The 17,484-nt window shown below is 29.0% G+C and overlaps 1 protein-coding gene across 1 annotated transcript; it reads right to left on the reverse strand.

Moving 5' to 3' along the window:
• Window positions 1-4,644: 4,644 nt before the first annotated feature.
• Window positions 4,645-4,953, reverse strand: LOC133702780 (uncharacterized). Its single transcript, XM_062127097.1, has one exon. It carries the CDS (start codon window positions 4,951-4,953, stop codon window positions 4,645-4,647), a length of 309 nt encoding a protein of 102 aa, XP_061983081.1.
• Window positions 4,954-17,484: the final 12,531 nt, after the last annotated feature.

Below are 17,484 nucleotides of genomic sequence, written 5' to 3' on the forward strand. Positions count from 1 at the left end.
ATTTTATTTCTACAATAAAAATTAGCTTCTCACTTTAATAATTAATTAGTGTTAACAGTTTTTTTTATTTATCAATTTATATATTTTATAATTTATTTTATAAATCATAAACCATATTTTTGTTTCTCAGTTAAAAAAAGTCGTGATAGAGAACATGTCCAGAATATAATTGTTTTCAATTAAAAATTAATTGGAATCTTGTCCGCGGCGGCATGAATGAGATATTTGCATTAATAGTATATTAGTATTTCTCAATTAAAAAATAATATTTTTAAAATGTATCTATAATATTAAATATTCCTTTATTACATTCAAAATTAAATGACCGCGGGCTATAATATTAGTTTAGATGATTCCGTGTGGCATTGGCGTTGAAAACCAAGGAAGATGGTAAAGAAAATAAAAAACAAACCACATCGAAGCTTCTAGTGGATCAACCTTGTCGAGATTATTTTATGCTTCTTTCTTAAAACATTTTTTTTCTTAGGCTGTCGTGTGCACCAGTGCTGGAACCATGGTTTTTTTTTTTTCCTTTGAACCGAGGAACCATGGTGGAGTGGTGGGAAATATAACACCAAATCAACAGATCAAGGAGAAGTTCTGGTAATAGCAAATTTTGTTGATGATAAATATTCTTCATTTTGCCTTCTTTATAACAGGGCTTTCTTTTTAGTTAACGCTTCGTTTTTGGGCTGGATTCCCAGTTTCCAGCAACGGGCTTGATCTTGTACACCTATATGTCGAAGTCGGAGTGGGTTTTTTCCTCTCAATTGCATCGAATTTCATAGCAGTGATGGATGGACTCGACATGAAAATACCATCAGTGGCGTGGACCTCTCTTGAACATCTTAGTTGCAAACAATATTACATGGAATACATCAAGGTATTTGAAAACTGAAGATTGAAAATACATCAAGCTATTCTTTCGCAGTAGGAACACTAAGAACTTGATATTTTATACGAGGAAAAAAAGGGATCATTTAGGCCCCCAACAAATCAAGTGTAAGAGCGCCTCAGCCTTCTCTTCCCTTCTCTTCCTCCTATAGTCATCAGCACCACTGTTCATTCCCGTGGCCTCATGACTATTACCACCAGATGCGGTGCTAATTCTGCACATATTTTTGCTGGCACTGTTAATGTTGCTTGGTGCAGATTCTGCCCCACCAATATTACTCTTCTGCGCCATGGACTTGAATGCCACCTCAAACTTGCACAGTGTTCTATTACCTCCCATTGCTCCTCTTTATCTCTCTCACTAACTTCTCTGCTAAAAATTTAGAGGTAGTAAAAAGAAGGGCATGTAGAAGTGATTCTTAAGGCAGTCGGAGTCTTGATCACTTGGCAGAAAGGTTGCTGGATGCGTTGAAACTTGTTAGGCGCGGTCTATTTATGCATGCAATGATAAAACAGGGGCTTGCTTCCTCGGGATATGGGAAACTGGGTTCTTCTTTTCCTTTCCTTGCCAATAAAATAAAAAAGTCTTGAAGCTAATGAATACCTCGCATGTCATCACCTTAAGATGTGAATTTAAATAGAAAATAAAAATAAAAATTTATTTTTATGAATTTACAAAGTGCTCATGAATTAATAGCACTTGGATAGTCGTATTAACGAATCTATTCCATTGAAATAAATTAACGAATTCACAATTACTGGAATATATTTGTTAATTTTAAACCACCTTTTGTTATTTTTGTTGTCTGGACGGAAGCTAAAACCACCCTTGCTAAGAAAAAAACAAAAAAAGGTAATGATTTCTCCCGCGTTGGAAAGTGTTGTGGTTTTGAGAAAACTGAGGTTGAATAAGGATTTTAGCTCCCAGGTTTGTGGGCAGTGGTTTTAATATTCCAAGGGGTGAGGGTCTAGGCTGTGTTTGGCGATTTTAAAAATTTTGAATTTTTTTATTTTGATTTAATTTTTTAATATTTTTAGATTATTTTAATAATATCATAATATTAAAAATAAATTTTAATAAATAAATAAATTATTTTAATATATTTTCACATAAAAACCATTTCAAAAAACAATCCAACCAAACACTCCTATTCGCCGGCTTTTTAGCTGGATCTCTTGTTTAGGTCCTGGCGTGTCTTTTCTTTTCACTTAATTTAATTTAATTGAAAGTAAGCACGTGCTAAAGTGACTTTTTGACAAAAGACACCCCCAGCTTGAGCACACGGTTATAATTACATGGTCTGGGGCTCTGGGCAGTCGGTTTCTAAAATGTCAGAAATGCCCTTGGCCAGTAGTTTCATAATTAACTTTTACCTTTTTCATAGAAAAGTTAAGAACTTTTTATTAAATATCAAAGTGTTTGGTATTTGTGGTAATTTTTATGGTTGTGATTTGAAAAAATTTGTTTTATAAAAATTACTTTTAGTTAAAATTGGTTTAGTATTTATATATGTTTCATTAAAACTGTGGTTGAAATTAAGGTTAAACAAAAAAATAGTTTAATGTATTTGGACAAAATAGGTTGAACAAATTGAGGTTATATATATATATATATTTATTTATTGATGATTTTTAATTTAAATATTTTAGATTTAACTAATGTTATTACATCATGAAATAAATAATATTGATATTAAATATTTTTTATTGTTCCATTAAACGATTTACAATTTCATCATGTACGCAATCCATCCGACAAATACTTCAGTTTCATTAGTTTCTTAAGCGCGCAACAACATCAGGTAAAATATCATCAGGAACAAAATTGGGATTGTGATCAAATTCTGCAAATGCTACGTCATCAAGCGATCTCCTTCTAATTTTTCAAATAAAACAAAATTAAAAATAAAAATAAAAATTGATTTTTTTTACTGGGTCGGACCCGACAAGAACAAAATTAGGATTGCGATCAAATTCTATAAATGTTACGTCATCAAGCGATCTACTTCTAATTTTTAGAATAAAACAAGTTAAAAATAAAAATAAAAATTGATTTTTTTTAAGTGGGTCGGACCCGACAAGAGCAAAATTGGGATTGCGATCAAATTCTGCAAATGCTACGTCATCAAGCGATCTCCTTCTAATTTTTTGAATAAAACACAATTAAAAATAAAAATAAAAATTGATTTTTTTTAACTGGGTCGGATCCGACAAGAGCAAAATTGGGATTGCGATCAAATTCTGCAAATGTTACGTCATCAAGCGATCTACTTCTAATTTTTTGAATAAAACACAATTAAAAATAAAAATTAAATTAAATTTTTTTAACTGATTTGGACCCAGTTCAATGCATTTAGCTTTAAACCGGACCTAGTCCGCCCGGAACAGTAGAGAGTGACTCCAATGTTCATGTGAACAATGGAGGGTGACTGTCACGTGAACAGTAGAGTTGAACTCCACTATGGACTTTCAGTGGAGAGTTTCACTCTCCACTGAACGTGCCCACAGGTTTATGGAAAGCAGTTGAGAGCTACTTTCTGCAAACCTATGTTTTTTTTTAAATCTACATGGGTCCTCCATACATGGTAAACTATGTTTTGGGATTACCAAACACATGTTGTGTTTGCATTTTACTTCAATAGAAGAGACAACCTCCTAAACATTTAACTTTAATAAAAGACTCAATCTCCTAAACAAACGGCATGTTCCATACTCTTAAAATAACTAAATTAACAGCACATTAAAACTAAAAATACTTAATTAAACACTCCTTTTACTTTCTTATATATCATTGATTATTTGTCGGAATTTGTAAATTTACTTTATGATTTTCATTTTTTGAAGTTTTATGATAATTTTGTATCCAACTTTTAAAAGGAAAAAAACTATAATGTCAAAAATTTTCAACTAACAATGGAAATTGCTCGAGATCAAACGTCACCATGACCGAACCTCAAGTAAAGAGGCTCTCAGTGTGTTCGACACTGTAGTACTTTTTTAGTCATGATTTAAAAAATATATATTTAATTGTGATTTTTTTAAGTAATATATGTTTTATATAAACTGTTATGAGATGGAGATTCTATGAATAAAAAAAATTATTTTAATATTAATAAAATTATATATAAGATCTCGTATAAAAAATATAAGCTATAGTATAAAAAAATATAAGCTATTTAACTAAACAAATATAGACTCTTTAATGGAAAAGATCCAACTTGATAGCTTTTTTTTGCCCCCTTATTTCATGAATGCAACTAACAGAACCCAATAGTGAAATAAATCGCATTTCGCATAAAAAATAGAATAAAATAAAGACAGATTTTCTTATGATATAATGAGATATAGATGAATATAAATATGATAAAAGAACTATACAAGAACTATTCATTTAATTGAAATGAATTGAATTTTCTTGCTAAGCCAGGGATAGCAGCAGAATATGACCTTCCGTTCGTCTACGCATATCCATTGTTTTTGGAGTCACACCTTCATAATAGAATCTCTGATTTTTCACCAGGATGCTCAAGCTGTAACAGCTAGCCCCATTGGAATAACAAGACAATGGCAAGAGAGATGCAATTTAGGGTCTAATAAACAGTGATATAGTAACAATTCATGTCATTATAGATTAATTTCTACTTTACTTGGATCAATCGGTCCCCAATTACATTAATGGTGATTGGCAACCTAGAACTTCATCAAATACTCGTAGCAAAAATATTGGAATGACCATTACACTCTGTATACCTAAAATCTAGCAGTACTAGGACCCCAGCAGCTTAAATTCATGGTTTTCACCAAAGACGTCTCCCTTCTCTTCTTCATCTTGGCTTTCAGAATCTCATTAGACACTGCTGCTGCTGCTGTTGATGAAGAACTAGAAGAAGAGGAGGAGGCCAAGATCTTGGATCGAGTAAATGATCTGATATTGTTCTTGGCATGTTGATGCAGTGACCTTAGGGTGTAATTCCACCTGCAAATACCTTGGTCTTTTAGTGCCTCCACCGCGCCAATACTAGCTGCCACAATCCAGGCTTTGCTTGCTGCAGCACTCATTTTCCTTTTACAGGTTTTGATTTCTTGGGTTGCTGGTGCGTGTAAAGAGAGTGTTTCTTGATTAGTTATTAGGCTTTGAGGTGGGGTTATAGCGACGGTGAGCCGGCTGTGATATATAGTGCGCGAGCGGGGGCATGGTTTTTGACGAAAAACCAGAGGCGGAGGAAACCAACAGTTAGGAAGACTATCCGACCCATGGTATTCTCAGTCCACAGTCAAAACCGGAAGTACATTCCCCATTTCTTTAAATATGTTTTAAAATATTCGAAAGCTTTTTTATATTTTTTTCCTTAGAGATTTTTTGTAAATGTATTATAATTTAGATTGTGCAAAAAAACAGGATGGAATTGTTTTAAACAATTCAAGATATGTATGATTCATGGGACTTTTCTATGGTCACCCTGGTTCAATTCTTTTATGTTTAAATATTAAAAGGGAGTAGATGAGAATTCGGCCATTAAAGAAGAAGGATGCTCACGTTCTCAGTATTCTTTAACTATTCGAAAGTGAGCTAATAATTATTTTTTAAAGTATTTTTTATTTAAAAATATATTATAATAATATATTTTTTAAAATATATATTTTTAATATTAATATATCAAAATAATTCTATAATATAAAAACATAATTAAAAAATAAAATTTTATAAAATGATGTTTGAAACACAATTATAAACAATATAATGAATTATCATGTTTTAGATCTCTATATCAATTTGAATTCAAATGAAAAAAAAATAATAAGTGATTAATTTATTATTATTTTAAAAGTATGCTAATATCACAATCATTCATTTTAAACTTAATAATTTAAATTCAATTATCATGAAAAAATAATTTTACATTAGGCTCTCTTGTTGGGGGGAAACAAAAAATAGGGATATTTCTACATAAAAACAGTGTTATATTTACAAAAAATATTTGATTATTCAAATAAAATGTTTATCATGTTTATTTTTGTGTTTTAAAAATGTTTTTTTAAAAATTAAATTTTTTTAATATTTTTAAATTATTTTAATATACTAATATAAAAAATAATTATTTTTTTAAAAATATTATTTTAATATATTTTTAAATAAAATATATTTTAAAAAATAATCACAGTGACATTCTGAATTATACTGTTCTCTCAAGTGAGAATATTTGTATGCAATTTTTTAAAGAGGAAGTGGGGCAAGTTCAGATAAAAAGCTAAAATGATTCCCTTTTAACTTTCCTCAGACGTGCTGCGTTAGAGATGCTCTAAGCCTCTAATAATGGAGGAATCATTCTTCTTCGAGTAGATAAAAACCTCATCGCCATCTCTACTAGCTTCTTCCTCCACTCCAACATGTACGCCCATGGTTAAATTTGTTAAGAAATCGCCACTACTCACTTGCTCCCTTGCTGTCTTCTACCATCTTCCATGCCTTCTACATTCTGCTTCCCGGACCCTCTTGAACGTAGTTTTGTAATCAGGGTGGCTATTGTAGAAAATTTCAGCTCCGTTCTGATGGGTTATAAAAGTAGTAGTTTGAGTCAATTCAGGTATCTTAACTGATAAAATTAGGAAAACTTGTTGGTGGCGGCTAAGCAATGAAATGTTGTGATGTACAGGCTCAGTGACAATTTCTTGGGTCGCCTTGTTCTTCAGGAAAAATGGGTCTGGGTTTTCCTTGCTAGAGTTTGGATTATCAATGAAGAAGCTTTGCATTCCTACCCATTATTCCCCATCAGATCTGTCTATCTGCGGAGTCTGAAATCACGCCCTCATTAACTGTGGGTGCATTACCTCTGATTAAAAAGTATTAATATTTAATTATTTATCAGTAAAATATTCCAATAAAAAACTTAAATTCCTTCTCAACTTTTTAATTAATTTATTTTATAAATTTATTTTTTTTTCCTGCTCTTTACTTCACTCGCAATTATATAAAAGTTTTTTTTATGTTTTTTTTATTAAATTTGTTTTTTATTTTATTTTTTTATTTTTAATAATTGTATAAATGTTGTTGTAGTATTCTTTTTTATATAAGATCAATTTTTAGTTGATTTATTTATAGAATTTTAAAAATTTTAACAATCGCAACTTTATTTTTTTCATATGAATTATTTTTAGTTGATTTATTTTTTTGTGTTATTTATTTATTACAAATTTATTTGAGTTAATTTTCTTCTTTTGATATCCAAGCAACTCAATTCTGAGTACTATAAAGTATTGATTTATATTAATTTAATTATTTTATAGTTTTGTAAAATATATTTTTTAAAAATATTTTTAAATAATCACCTACGGAATTACATATAATTTTTTTATTAATAAATTTATCGATAATAATATATTTTTTTATTATCAATGAACTTACCAACAAATAAAAAATTATTGATAAAAGATTCACTGAAAAATATTTTCATCAATAATTTTGTTAGTAAATTAATTGTTAACAGAATGACGGACAAAAAATTCAGTGGGCGAATATAAAAATTCTGGCAGTCTGCCTTGTTTATGGAAAGAATCCTCTTTTGAGTTGGAAGCCATCTCGCCGTCGTTAACATTACCATTCACTTTGCATGAATTTTTCCACATGGAGGATAGAACATGGGCAGCCGCTCATGCTTAAAAGTAACCTGGCACAGTCTATTTGGACCCGATCTAAGTTTCAAGATTTGTGTTAATGGCTTATTCAGATCAAATTGCAGTCGGATTCTTATACACCTAGTCAATATATAGAAGATCTTCTCGTTCATCTATCTCCAAATAAGACTAATTTGGATCATGAACTAAAGACTAATTTGAATCTTCTCAGAAAACATTTTCCATTACTTTACATGGTTCGACCTAAAATCATGAGATTGCGATGATATCAATGTGCAAACGTTATGATGCTTGTATGGATCTGCAACAAAAGGCTAATATACAGCTCTTAGTGCAACGCATATTGATCTAAATTTTCCTCCATTTTGGTGTTTAATATAAGATAATGAATCAAAATTACTTTCAATTACATGAAGCTTTTAATGAAATATCATTCACGTTCAGCATTTTCCATACAGGAAAAACCCAGGAAGACAGATAAACCATTAATTAACCACTGCAAGAAAGCATACCCGAGCTCTAGCACAGGAGCTGTTTCTAGCTGGAGTGAATGTCAAATATGGGGTTCTAACAATGACTTCTAGCCTCCAAAATATGGTCATAAAACTCGTAAGGATTTGTGGAACGAAAGATATCCTTTCAATTTACAAAAAAAGATTGCATCTGAAGAGCCAATCTTTAGATGTCCTAAGAAACAGCTTGCTCGTTGAATGGATTAACTACTTGTTCCCGGCGGGAAAGCAAACTGGAAACCTAGCTGTGATTAATGTAATTTCCAATTAATACATGTGATTAAATTTAAATAAACAATGTATTGTGTATTTATAAATATTAAAATTATTTCAAATCAATTCCGAACACCTCAAATACCTCAACATTAGTTAACCAAATAATAAAATCTAAAATTCTCATTTCTTAGATGGACCGATTATTACTTTTGATCTCTGTTTGTTTACATATATCGGATTATTGCTTTTGATCTCGTAAGCATTTGTTCTTTATCTCACTTATCATATGCTTCAGCTGTTTACTGTGTCCTTCAATTTAAATTAGTTTAAAAAATAATACTATGATGTATCCACCAAGTTGAAACCAGAAAATAATGTCTAGCTTCCACGATTGTGTGTGAATTATAAAATAGGTATAAAACTTGGATAGGCCCTACTTATCAATTTAAAAATTAAGATTTCAAAACCATTTAGTAGGTGGTCTAATCGTAAAAGTTTGAGATGAAGAGATTTGTTTTTCCTATGATTTTAGGTTTGAGTAATGTAGTTACTAATATGATGACCACTGGAAGCTTACATAATTATTAACTTTAAGACCTGTAGAAATAATCGAGGTGTGTGTAAGATGATCCAAACACCTATGTTAATAAAAAAAATTAAAACTTGAATTGGTTTAATTTAAAAAAAAAAAAGAACAAACAAACTCGGTTTAAAATCTAAGTTGGCCGGTAAATCTAATCAACTTAATAAAAATCAATCTAAAACCAGTTCTAAAAAAATGACAAATTTCTTTAGAAAAGACCCTTCCATTAGTCAATGAGAACATATCAAGACGAGAGGGGATAAAGGAGGATCAAAATCATAAGTAAAATAAGATGAAGAAACAATAGATTGGAAACCGTAAGCAAAACGAGATGGCGATATGTTGAGGCAGCTTTAGCCTTTAGCCTCGAGTTTTTCAATCAGAGGAGATGAGAAACATTGACGAGACTTGAGAAATATATTAGGGTTTGTAAGGCTTTCCGTTATAAAGTCCAGTAGAATATAAATGGGTTGGGTTGGCAAACAAATCATGTTCAGCCCATAAGTTTTTATTTTGTAAAATTATTTTTTAGTAGACTGAGGTTACCTCTTTAATCCTTGATCACTAGATTTATTATTTTATCTAAAATAATATTTTTTTAATATTTTTTTTTAATTTCTTGATTTTAACATGATTGGGTATGAACCGAGTTTGACTAAATTTATTGATCATGGATCAACCCATCAATTCCATGGTGAGGTCGGCCTGCTTACACCACCCTCTCTAGAAGACCCTCAAATTATACCCCCAAAAATACTATTTAAGCTATTTTTACTTGATCGGTTTTTGGATTTTTTGTTAATTTTCTTTTTTTATTAGGAATTATATTTTTTTTCTTTATTAAAGTTGATTTCAAACCTATTTAAAATCTTATAAACCTTCTAAAGAGGGAGAAATTATTAAAATTTATTTCACAAATAAAATTACAAATTATAATTCTGTGTGCAGTCCAATTCATTTTTTTATTTTTGTTTTTTTTCTTTATCAAGTGGTAAGATAAAATATAGTGCTGCTCAAATCGATACATCATTGTTTTTTTTTTTAAAAAAAAAAAAACATGGCACGTATCTCAGTACTTGGGTATTTAAATATTATTTGGCTGCTGCTATTATTGTTTGATTACATTTTATATACAACACAACCTTATTTAAAACTGAAAGGGATTGTTTGGTCGTCTATTATAATTTGAGATGACTTGAGCCCATCACAAGCTGTAAGCCAACCATGTCAAGACCAGAAGGTTACTTTTTTAAATTAATTTTTTTAAACTTTTTTAGTTTTAATTTTTTATATAATTTTAGATGGTTTTGAGGTACTGTTTTCAAAAATAATATTTAAAAAATAAAAAAATATATTATTTTAATATATTTTAAAAAATAATTGCTATTATATCAATGTTGGCTGGCATATTTTCTAAAGTAGCAAAGAGATAGGTTTTCTTTTTCGTTTTATATTTCCATTTTTAACGACTTTCTGTGGAAAAGGACGGGCCATGTTAGCTTTAAATGCTATTGAATACGTAAAAGCTGACCTTAATTTTAGCAATTTGCGTGACTTCCATGCTAACCGTGCTGAAATCGTCCATGTTAGAGTCCCAATAATATCTCGATGGATGGATGGATGGAAGTATAATCTGGATAATATATAGTTTCTGTATAATTAGCTTTCCTTAATTTATCCGTTTCTGAATATTATAGTAAGTTGCCTGTAATTATTTGTTTGTTTTGGATCGTCTTGATCGATTAAATAAAGTATACTTTAGATAACAGTTTCTGTATTAGATTATAGTTTCCTGCCTCCCCCTTTAGTAGTTGAAATTTAGGCAATTAAACGGTGCATTATCTATTATAAGAGATGATATAACATTTATTATTATTATTTTTTTCAAAAAAATTAATCTACACAATAAAAAAAACCTAGCAGCGTTGGTTTAGCTTTATAGACCCACACACATCTTGTCATTTATTTGTTGGCGCCCTTTATATTTTTATTTTTTTATATTTAGATTTAAATAAACTATATAAAAAATTATATTTTAATTATTATTCAATTTTGCATGGTTCTAAAATAATATTATAGATTTTTGTGAGAATATTAACATTTGCTTTTAAATTATTATAAACCTAATATAAACTTACTAGTAAAAATCCTTTCATGGTTTGCAAAAATGTATTTTTTGGATTAATTATTATTGTTATTTTTTATTTTGACGGTTTTATAGTTTTTAATTATTTAGGCCATATTTGTTTTCTGGAAAGTGGTTTTTCGAAAACTACTTTCCAAACTTTCCTGTGTTTGTTTGCTATTAGAAAAGTTGGTCAATGGAAAACACTTTCCGGTCAAAGAAAAATTTAGCTTGATTTCCAGGAAAGTCTTTTCTTGAAAAATTTGGGTAGAAAACACTTTCTGAAAGTTGTGAAAAATTTAGAAATGCCATATTATTTGCTGATTATATCAAATTTGATCCTCAAATTTTTTATTGCTATATATATATTGTTTTGAATATTTATTTTTCAATTTCATCTCTTAAAATTTAATTTTTATATTAACTTTGATCCTCATTTTTATAATTGTTCTTTGCTTTTTCCTTATTATTTTTTTATTGAAATATTTTATCTATCAAATTTGGTCCTCATTCTTTTGATTTTTACTTATTTTATTTGAAATAATTTATGAAATGTTAATTATTAGTATTTTAATTTCTCCATCTTTCATTTTTTTTATATTTTAGATTTGATATCTATTATTTTGATTATTATTTATTTTATTTGAGATAATTTATGAAATTATATTTTTTTTCAATTTCATTCTTATTAAACTTTTTAATTTGTAAGATTTTTTAATAAACTTGAGAAAAATAAAATATTAATAAGTTTTTTTTCAACTCATTTTCCATGACATAACAAAACATTGAAAAGTGTTTTCCAACTTATTTTTCATTACACTATAAAATATTAAAAAATAATTTACTTTTTGAAAATTAACTTTCTTGAAATTTATTTTTTAAAAAAAAAAACGAATTTCCAGCCTTAATTACCTTGTGTTCTCTTAACTTTGTGGGCTCAGGAGACCATTACTGCTTGATTTTGAGAATTGTACCACCACACCTTCTTTTTTTTTTAGATGCCACTTGTGGAAAAATCCATCTTAGTTTGACGATTTTAGAAAGTTTATCGCACTAATATTTATTAGCACAATATTGATTCAGTTTATTTCGAGGTCTCGAGGGTAATTAAAATAATACAGCAAATTGACAGTCTTCGTCCTCCGTTGAATTCTTAAATTTGAGGGGTGAATGAAAGGCATAGGATTCCAAATCCCTTGACAAAACTTCAATTTGTTGTCCTAATTAAATTAGCTACAGATAATTTGGAAGATAAATAATTTCTTTAATTTTGTGCTAGAATTAACGCCGTTTATTCCCCAAAAATAACCAGTCATAAAACCTGATAATGGAGTAGCTGGAATCCATAAATGGTCGCTAGATCTCGTGTCATTTTCATCCTTTTAGACCGAAATGAAGCAGGAAATATGATTCTCAGCTTGAAGTCTTGTCAAGCGTTGTCCCTTCATGAACACAATGAGATGTGGCATCAGCCTTCATCACATAAGCTTGAGTGATCTCTCTGCCACTACGTCGACGTAGAGCCTCATTTTCCACCACGTAAACTTATCCCTAATTTATTTTCTTCGTAAAGAACGGTAGCTAAAAGTAAAATCTCCAAATAATACTGATAGGATAGGAGATGATGGCACCCTAATTACAAGTTCAATGCATGTACTACAGCAAACTCTGAGAGGTATAGTTTAATTATCAGTTTAAATTTTATAAATTTTAAAATCATTAAAAGTTTATATAATTATTAACTTCAGGACTCATAAAATTAATCAAGATATACATAAACTACTCTAACTCAAATAAAAGATACTTGTCAATAATAATAAAAGCATGTTCAGCTGCATTGATCAAGAGAAAAAAAAGGATAACTCAGCGGGCCTCATATGAAACCAACAGTAAGAGTGGGAAAGGAAGAAAAAACTTGTGCTGCATTTGAGTTTCTAGTTTTCGATGGCATTTTATCAGATGAATTCAGAGTCTTCTTCAAGTTTTTTTTAATCCCAAAACAGCGTACCTTCTAAAATGTTTACTGCAGCTCAAAATTTCTTAATTTGTATATAGAAATAGAGGAAATAGATACTGGAAATGTAAATTTGGAGGGGCAAGAAGACAATAATAAATGAATACGCAGGGTGCATTCTAAATGTTTGAAAACTTCAGGGTGCATTCTAAATGTTTGAAAACTTCAGGGGTGCATTCTAAATGTTTGAAAAGTTTGAAAACTTCAGGGGTGCATTCTAAATGTTTGAAAACTTCAGGGGTGCTGTGTCACCTCCAAAGCCATGCCTGCTGGCAAGGTCACAGCCTCGCTCTAGGACAAGAGGAAGTGTCATGTTCATGCATACGCGGTCGATCCCATTCAGTCTTCGGTACCAAACTTCCAATGTGCATCGTTTGACGACCTGTCGGTCCACGTAAAAGAAATGAATCTGGTAACTTGCGGTACATTGCCATGAATTTATTAAATTCTCAAGGACAGGTGTTCTTTGGGCTATTTTAAAAAAAAAAGAATAAAAGGGAAACTAATTAAGCTCTGGTTCGGACTATTCCTTTCTTAATGTTGCAACTTATAGGATAGACTATACTTGCATGCCGGTTGCTTGGGACGATAAGGATTTGAACTGTAGAGATGGATGATACATGAATCCTTCTAATTTCCCGCTAGGTTTAGGAGTTGACTGGTCAATTGTCTCGCGTTGTGCGAAGGACTGGTTTTATTTTTTTTAAATATAAAAATAAAAACTAAAAATGTAGGGATTTTTTTTTGTTGTTCTATTAAACCAAAATAACAAGTAAAATTTCTTAACTTGGCTCTTTTGCGTCGGCGTGAGTTTTTAACCAAACCATATAAGAGCTAATCTAATGTGAATTGGTTGCTACAATGAGTTTAAGGTGTTTAAGAGTGTGGTTGTGGTTGTTTTTCAAAATACTTTTCACTCAGAAAAGTATGCCAATAATATATTTTTTATTTTTAAAAAATTATTTTTGAAATCAGCATATCAAAATGATTTGAAAACATCAAAAACATATTACTTCAAAGCAAAAAAAAAATTAAAATTTTTTTGGAAGCGCTTTTGAAAAGCACTCCCAAACAGGCACTAAAGGAAATCCGGATGATTAACAAAATCATAGATCAATTTATTAAAAAATTAATTATTTAAAACAAGCATTTAGACGATGATATATTTGATGAATCCAGTCACACACGACTCAATTTGTGAGTTGAACTGGATTTAATAATTTTTTTAAAATAACTTTTACTTAATTATATGATAGAAATTAGATGCTCGTAAAATCAAGCATCAATAATAAAATAAATATTTGTTTGAGACCCTAAAAGCCCTAAACAAAACATGAAAAAAAAAACCATTCACGAAGTTTATTTTTCAACCAAAAAACCATGCACAAGTCCAGGCCCACGCACGCGAGTCTTTAATTTTTCTTTAGGTGAATGGGGTGGACGACGAGTCGTCCTTCCCAATGACCTAAACAAAAAAAAAATTGATGTGTTGTCTGCTTTAATAAACAACGTGTCTTTATATGTCATCAAATTCTGGCCACTGCTATGGCCGTAAAAACAAGGTTTTTTTTATTTAAAACTTATTTTCACTTATTTATTTAAAAACATCCTAAGAATCTTGTTAAACTAATTCATGGCCTCAAAAAACTGACCTAAAATAAAAAATCTTCCAAAATCAGATATGTTTTTTAGGTGTTTCTAAGGTCAAAGAAAAAAAAACATCTCATCTTAACTTCTCTTGTTATACGAAATCATTTGATACAAAAACCAATTATCTTGGTAGCCGAAATCTTCACCAACGATAAATTTCTCTCTCAAATCCAGAATCTAGGGACCCCCTCTCTCTCCTCCAACAAAAGAAAAGATTGGGAAAAAAAAGAGAAAAATAAAGTTTGGTGCTAAAATGTATTTTTTTTAAATCAGCGAGATCGGTTACTTGATAACTTAAAAAGATGGGGGACTAAAATAAACTTTTCAAATAAATTACAGAGACGCCATCTATTTTACCCATGTTTTCCACTTCAATCATTTATGTTTCAATTCAACACTCACTCTTAAAAAAGAAGCAATTATATTCTAATTTTGGCTCAGAATAGTTTAATTGTGTAAAAAATAGTTTGAGAATCAAATTAAATTTTTTTTATTTCAAACGGATAGATTATCATCAATAGTATTCAAACTTCAGCCCAAGATTCTCTTAGAGCTTGTTTGGCAGTGTGGTTGCGGATACTTTTCAAATAACTTTTCGTGCCAAAATGCATGCCAATGATTTTTTTATTTTTTAAAAATTATTTTTGACATCAGCATATCAAAACGATCTAAAACATATAAATCATATTAAATTTTAATAAAAAAAATTTCAAATTTTTTAAGAACACGGGTTGAACCGTGTTCCAAAAGTTACCTTAATCAATTTGTACTTCACCTTCAAAAGTCAAGGCAGTTTTAAGCCAACTCAACTGGGCTATGTGAGTTGTGACATGTGTAGGAATTGCATCTCCCCAACCCTATAAGACGTCTTGTCGCTCGATAAATTCTAAATATGGGAAGTTTTTGAATTGGAGAAAGAACTCACAATATCTTCTTTCGGGAAAATCATCTACAGCGGTGACTAGCAAGTACATGCACTCTTCACCATTAAGTTCAAAGTTTGAATGTCCTGCCAGAGATTTTGACACTCGTTTTTGTTTGGTTGTTATTTATTTTTGTATTTTAAAAATATTTAAATTTTTTTATTTTTTTTTAAATTAATATTTTTTGGTGTTTTTTTATTCATTTTAATACATTGATATCATAAATAATTTTTAAAAAATATAAAAATATTTTTTTAGTAAAATATATTTTAAAAATAACCGCAATTATACTCTCAAACATATATATATATATATATATATATATATATATATATATATATATATATATATATATATATATCAGTGCTGTAGCAGGATAAAAAACTTGGGGTTGCAATTATTTAGAAAAATATTAAAAAAACTCGAATTGAAAATGAAAGCCTCCAACCTTTTTCTGAAAACTGTGGGCTTTGAATTAGTTGTTGATGTGTGTGTATATAGTATATATATTCTAACATATCTTAATCAGATATTAATTCTGACATGAAATGAAATTCACGCCACCCCAACATTGGAACCTACTACGTATATATTGTTTAATAGATTTAATTTATCAAGTGTTTGTGGTCATTTATTTATATGAGAGAATGTCACGCATGCATGGTAGGTAGGTATCCTTTATTTGGTTTATTACCATATCCTGTTTCTACTTCTTAATGTTCTAATTTGTAATGCCTCTTTCTTTCTCCGTGTTTTTCGTTTTCAATTAAATCTTAATTTATTCAATATAGATATTTCTCTCCATTATATTATTATAATAATTCAAATCTTATTTCATTTAAAAATACACATAGCTAAAAACCATTATATTGCTAAGTAATTTAAGCTGTTATATATATATATATATGTGTGTGAGATTTAAAAAATATTACTCTTCAATCCGCTTAACTTTTCAAGTGAATATTTTTTATATTTGAAATTTATATATGTTAAGTATTATTTAAAATTCATTTTATTGGATAGAATAAAAATATAAAATTTAATTAAATTCGTTGATTGTGGATGTTAAATCTATAATATCATGTTAACAAATAATATAAAGCCAAGAATTTAAACTGTGTTTTATGTCACTCAAAATCACTTGCATTAAAACGTCACTTGATTACGTGCAGGTATAGCTAAAATAGAGAGTTAGCTTAGTGCGGATTAATTAATGATATATTTTTTTTTGCTGTAAAATAGTTTTATTTTAGAGAATGATTCATGTGGAAAGTGTATTTTTAGAAAGTGAATGATTATTTTAAAAAATAAATTGAAAAATAATTTATTAATATTTTAATTTATTTTCAAGTTTATTAAAAAAATATGAACCAAATCCGACGGATAAAAAAGTCAAAACATTATGAAATTGAAAAAAAAAAAATTTCATAAATTATTTCAAATAAATAGTGATAAAAAAATAAAAATCAAATTTGATAAATAAATAATTTTAACTAACAAAAGAATAAGAGAAAAAAACAACTTAACCAAAATCGATATAAAATTAAATTAAATCAAATTTTTAAGGAATAAAATTAAAAGATAAAAATATTCAAAATAAAATATATAGTAATAAAAATATTGAGAATCAAATTTAATATAATCAATAAATAACAATATATTTTTTAATTTCTCGTAACTTCTGAAAAATATTTTTCATCCAAAATAAAAAAAATATTTTTTAAAAAATAAAACTATATTTTTCTTTGATCAAAAAATATTTTTCATTAACTAATTTTTTTAATAATAAATAAACACATAAAAAATAATTTCCAAATAATCACTCTTCACGGAATAAACGACGGTGCCTAAGTTTTTGTTTTTCGTTTAACAACGATTATTAAATTAAGTTCTCTATAGAGATGATGAAAGAGAATAAATGATGACGGATGATG

This window comes from Populus nigra, chromosome 9, assembly GCF_951802175.1.
Source record: "Populus nigra chromosome 9, ddPopNigr1.1, whole genome shotgun sequence".
Taxonomy (NCBI): Eukaryota; Viridiplantae; Streptophyta; class Magnoliopsida; order Malpighiales; family Salicaceae; genus Populus; species Populus nigra.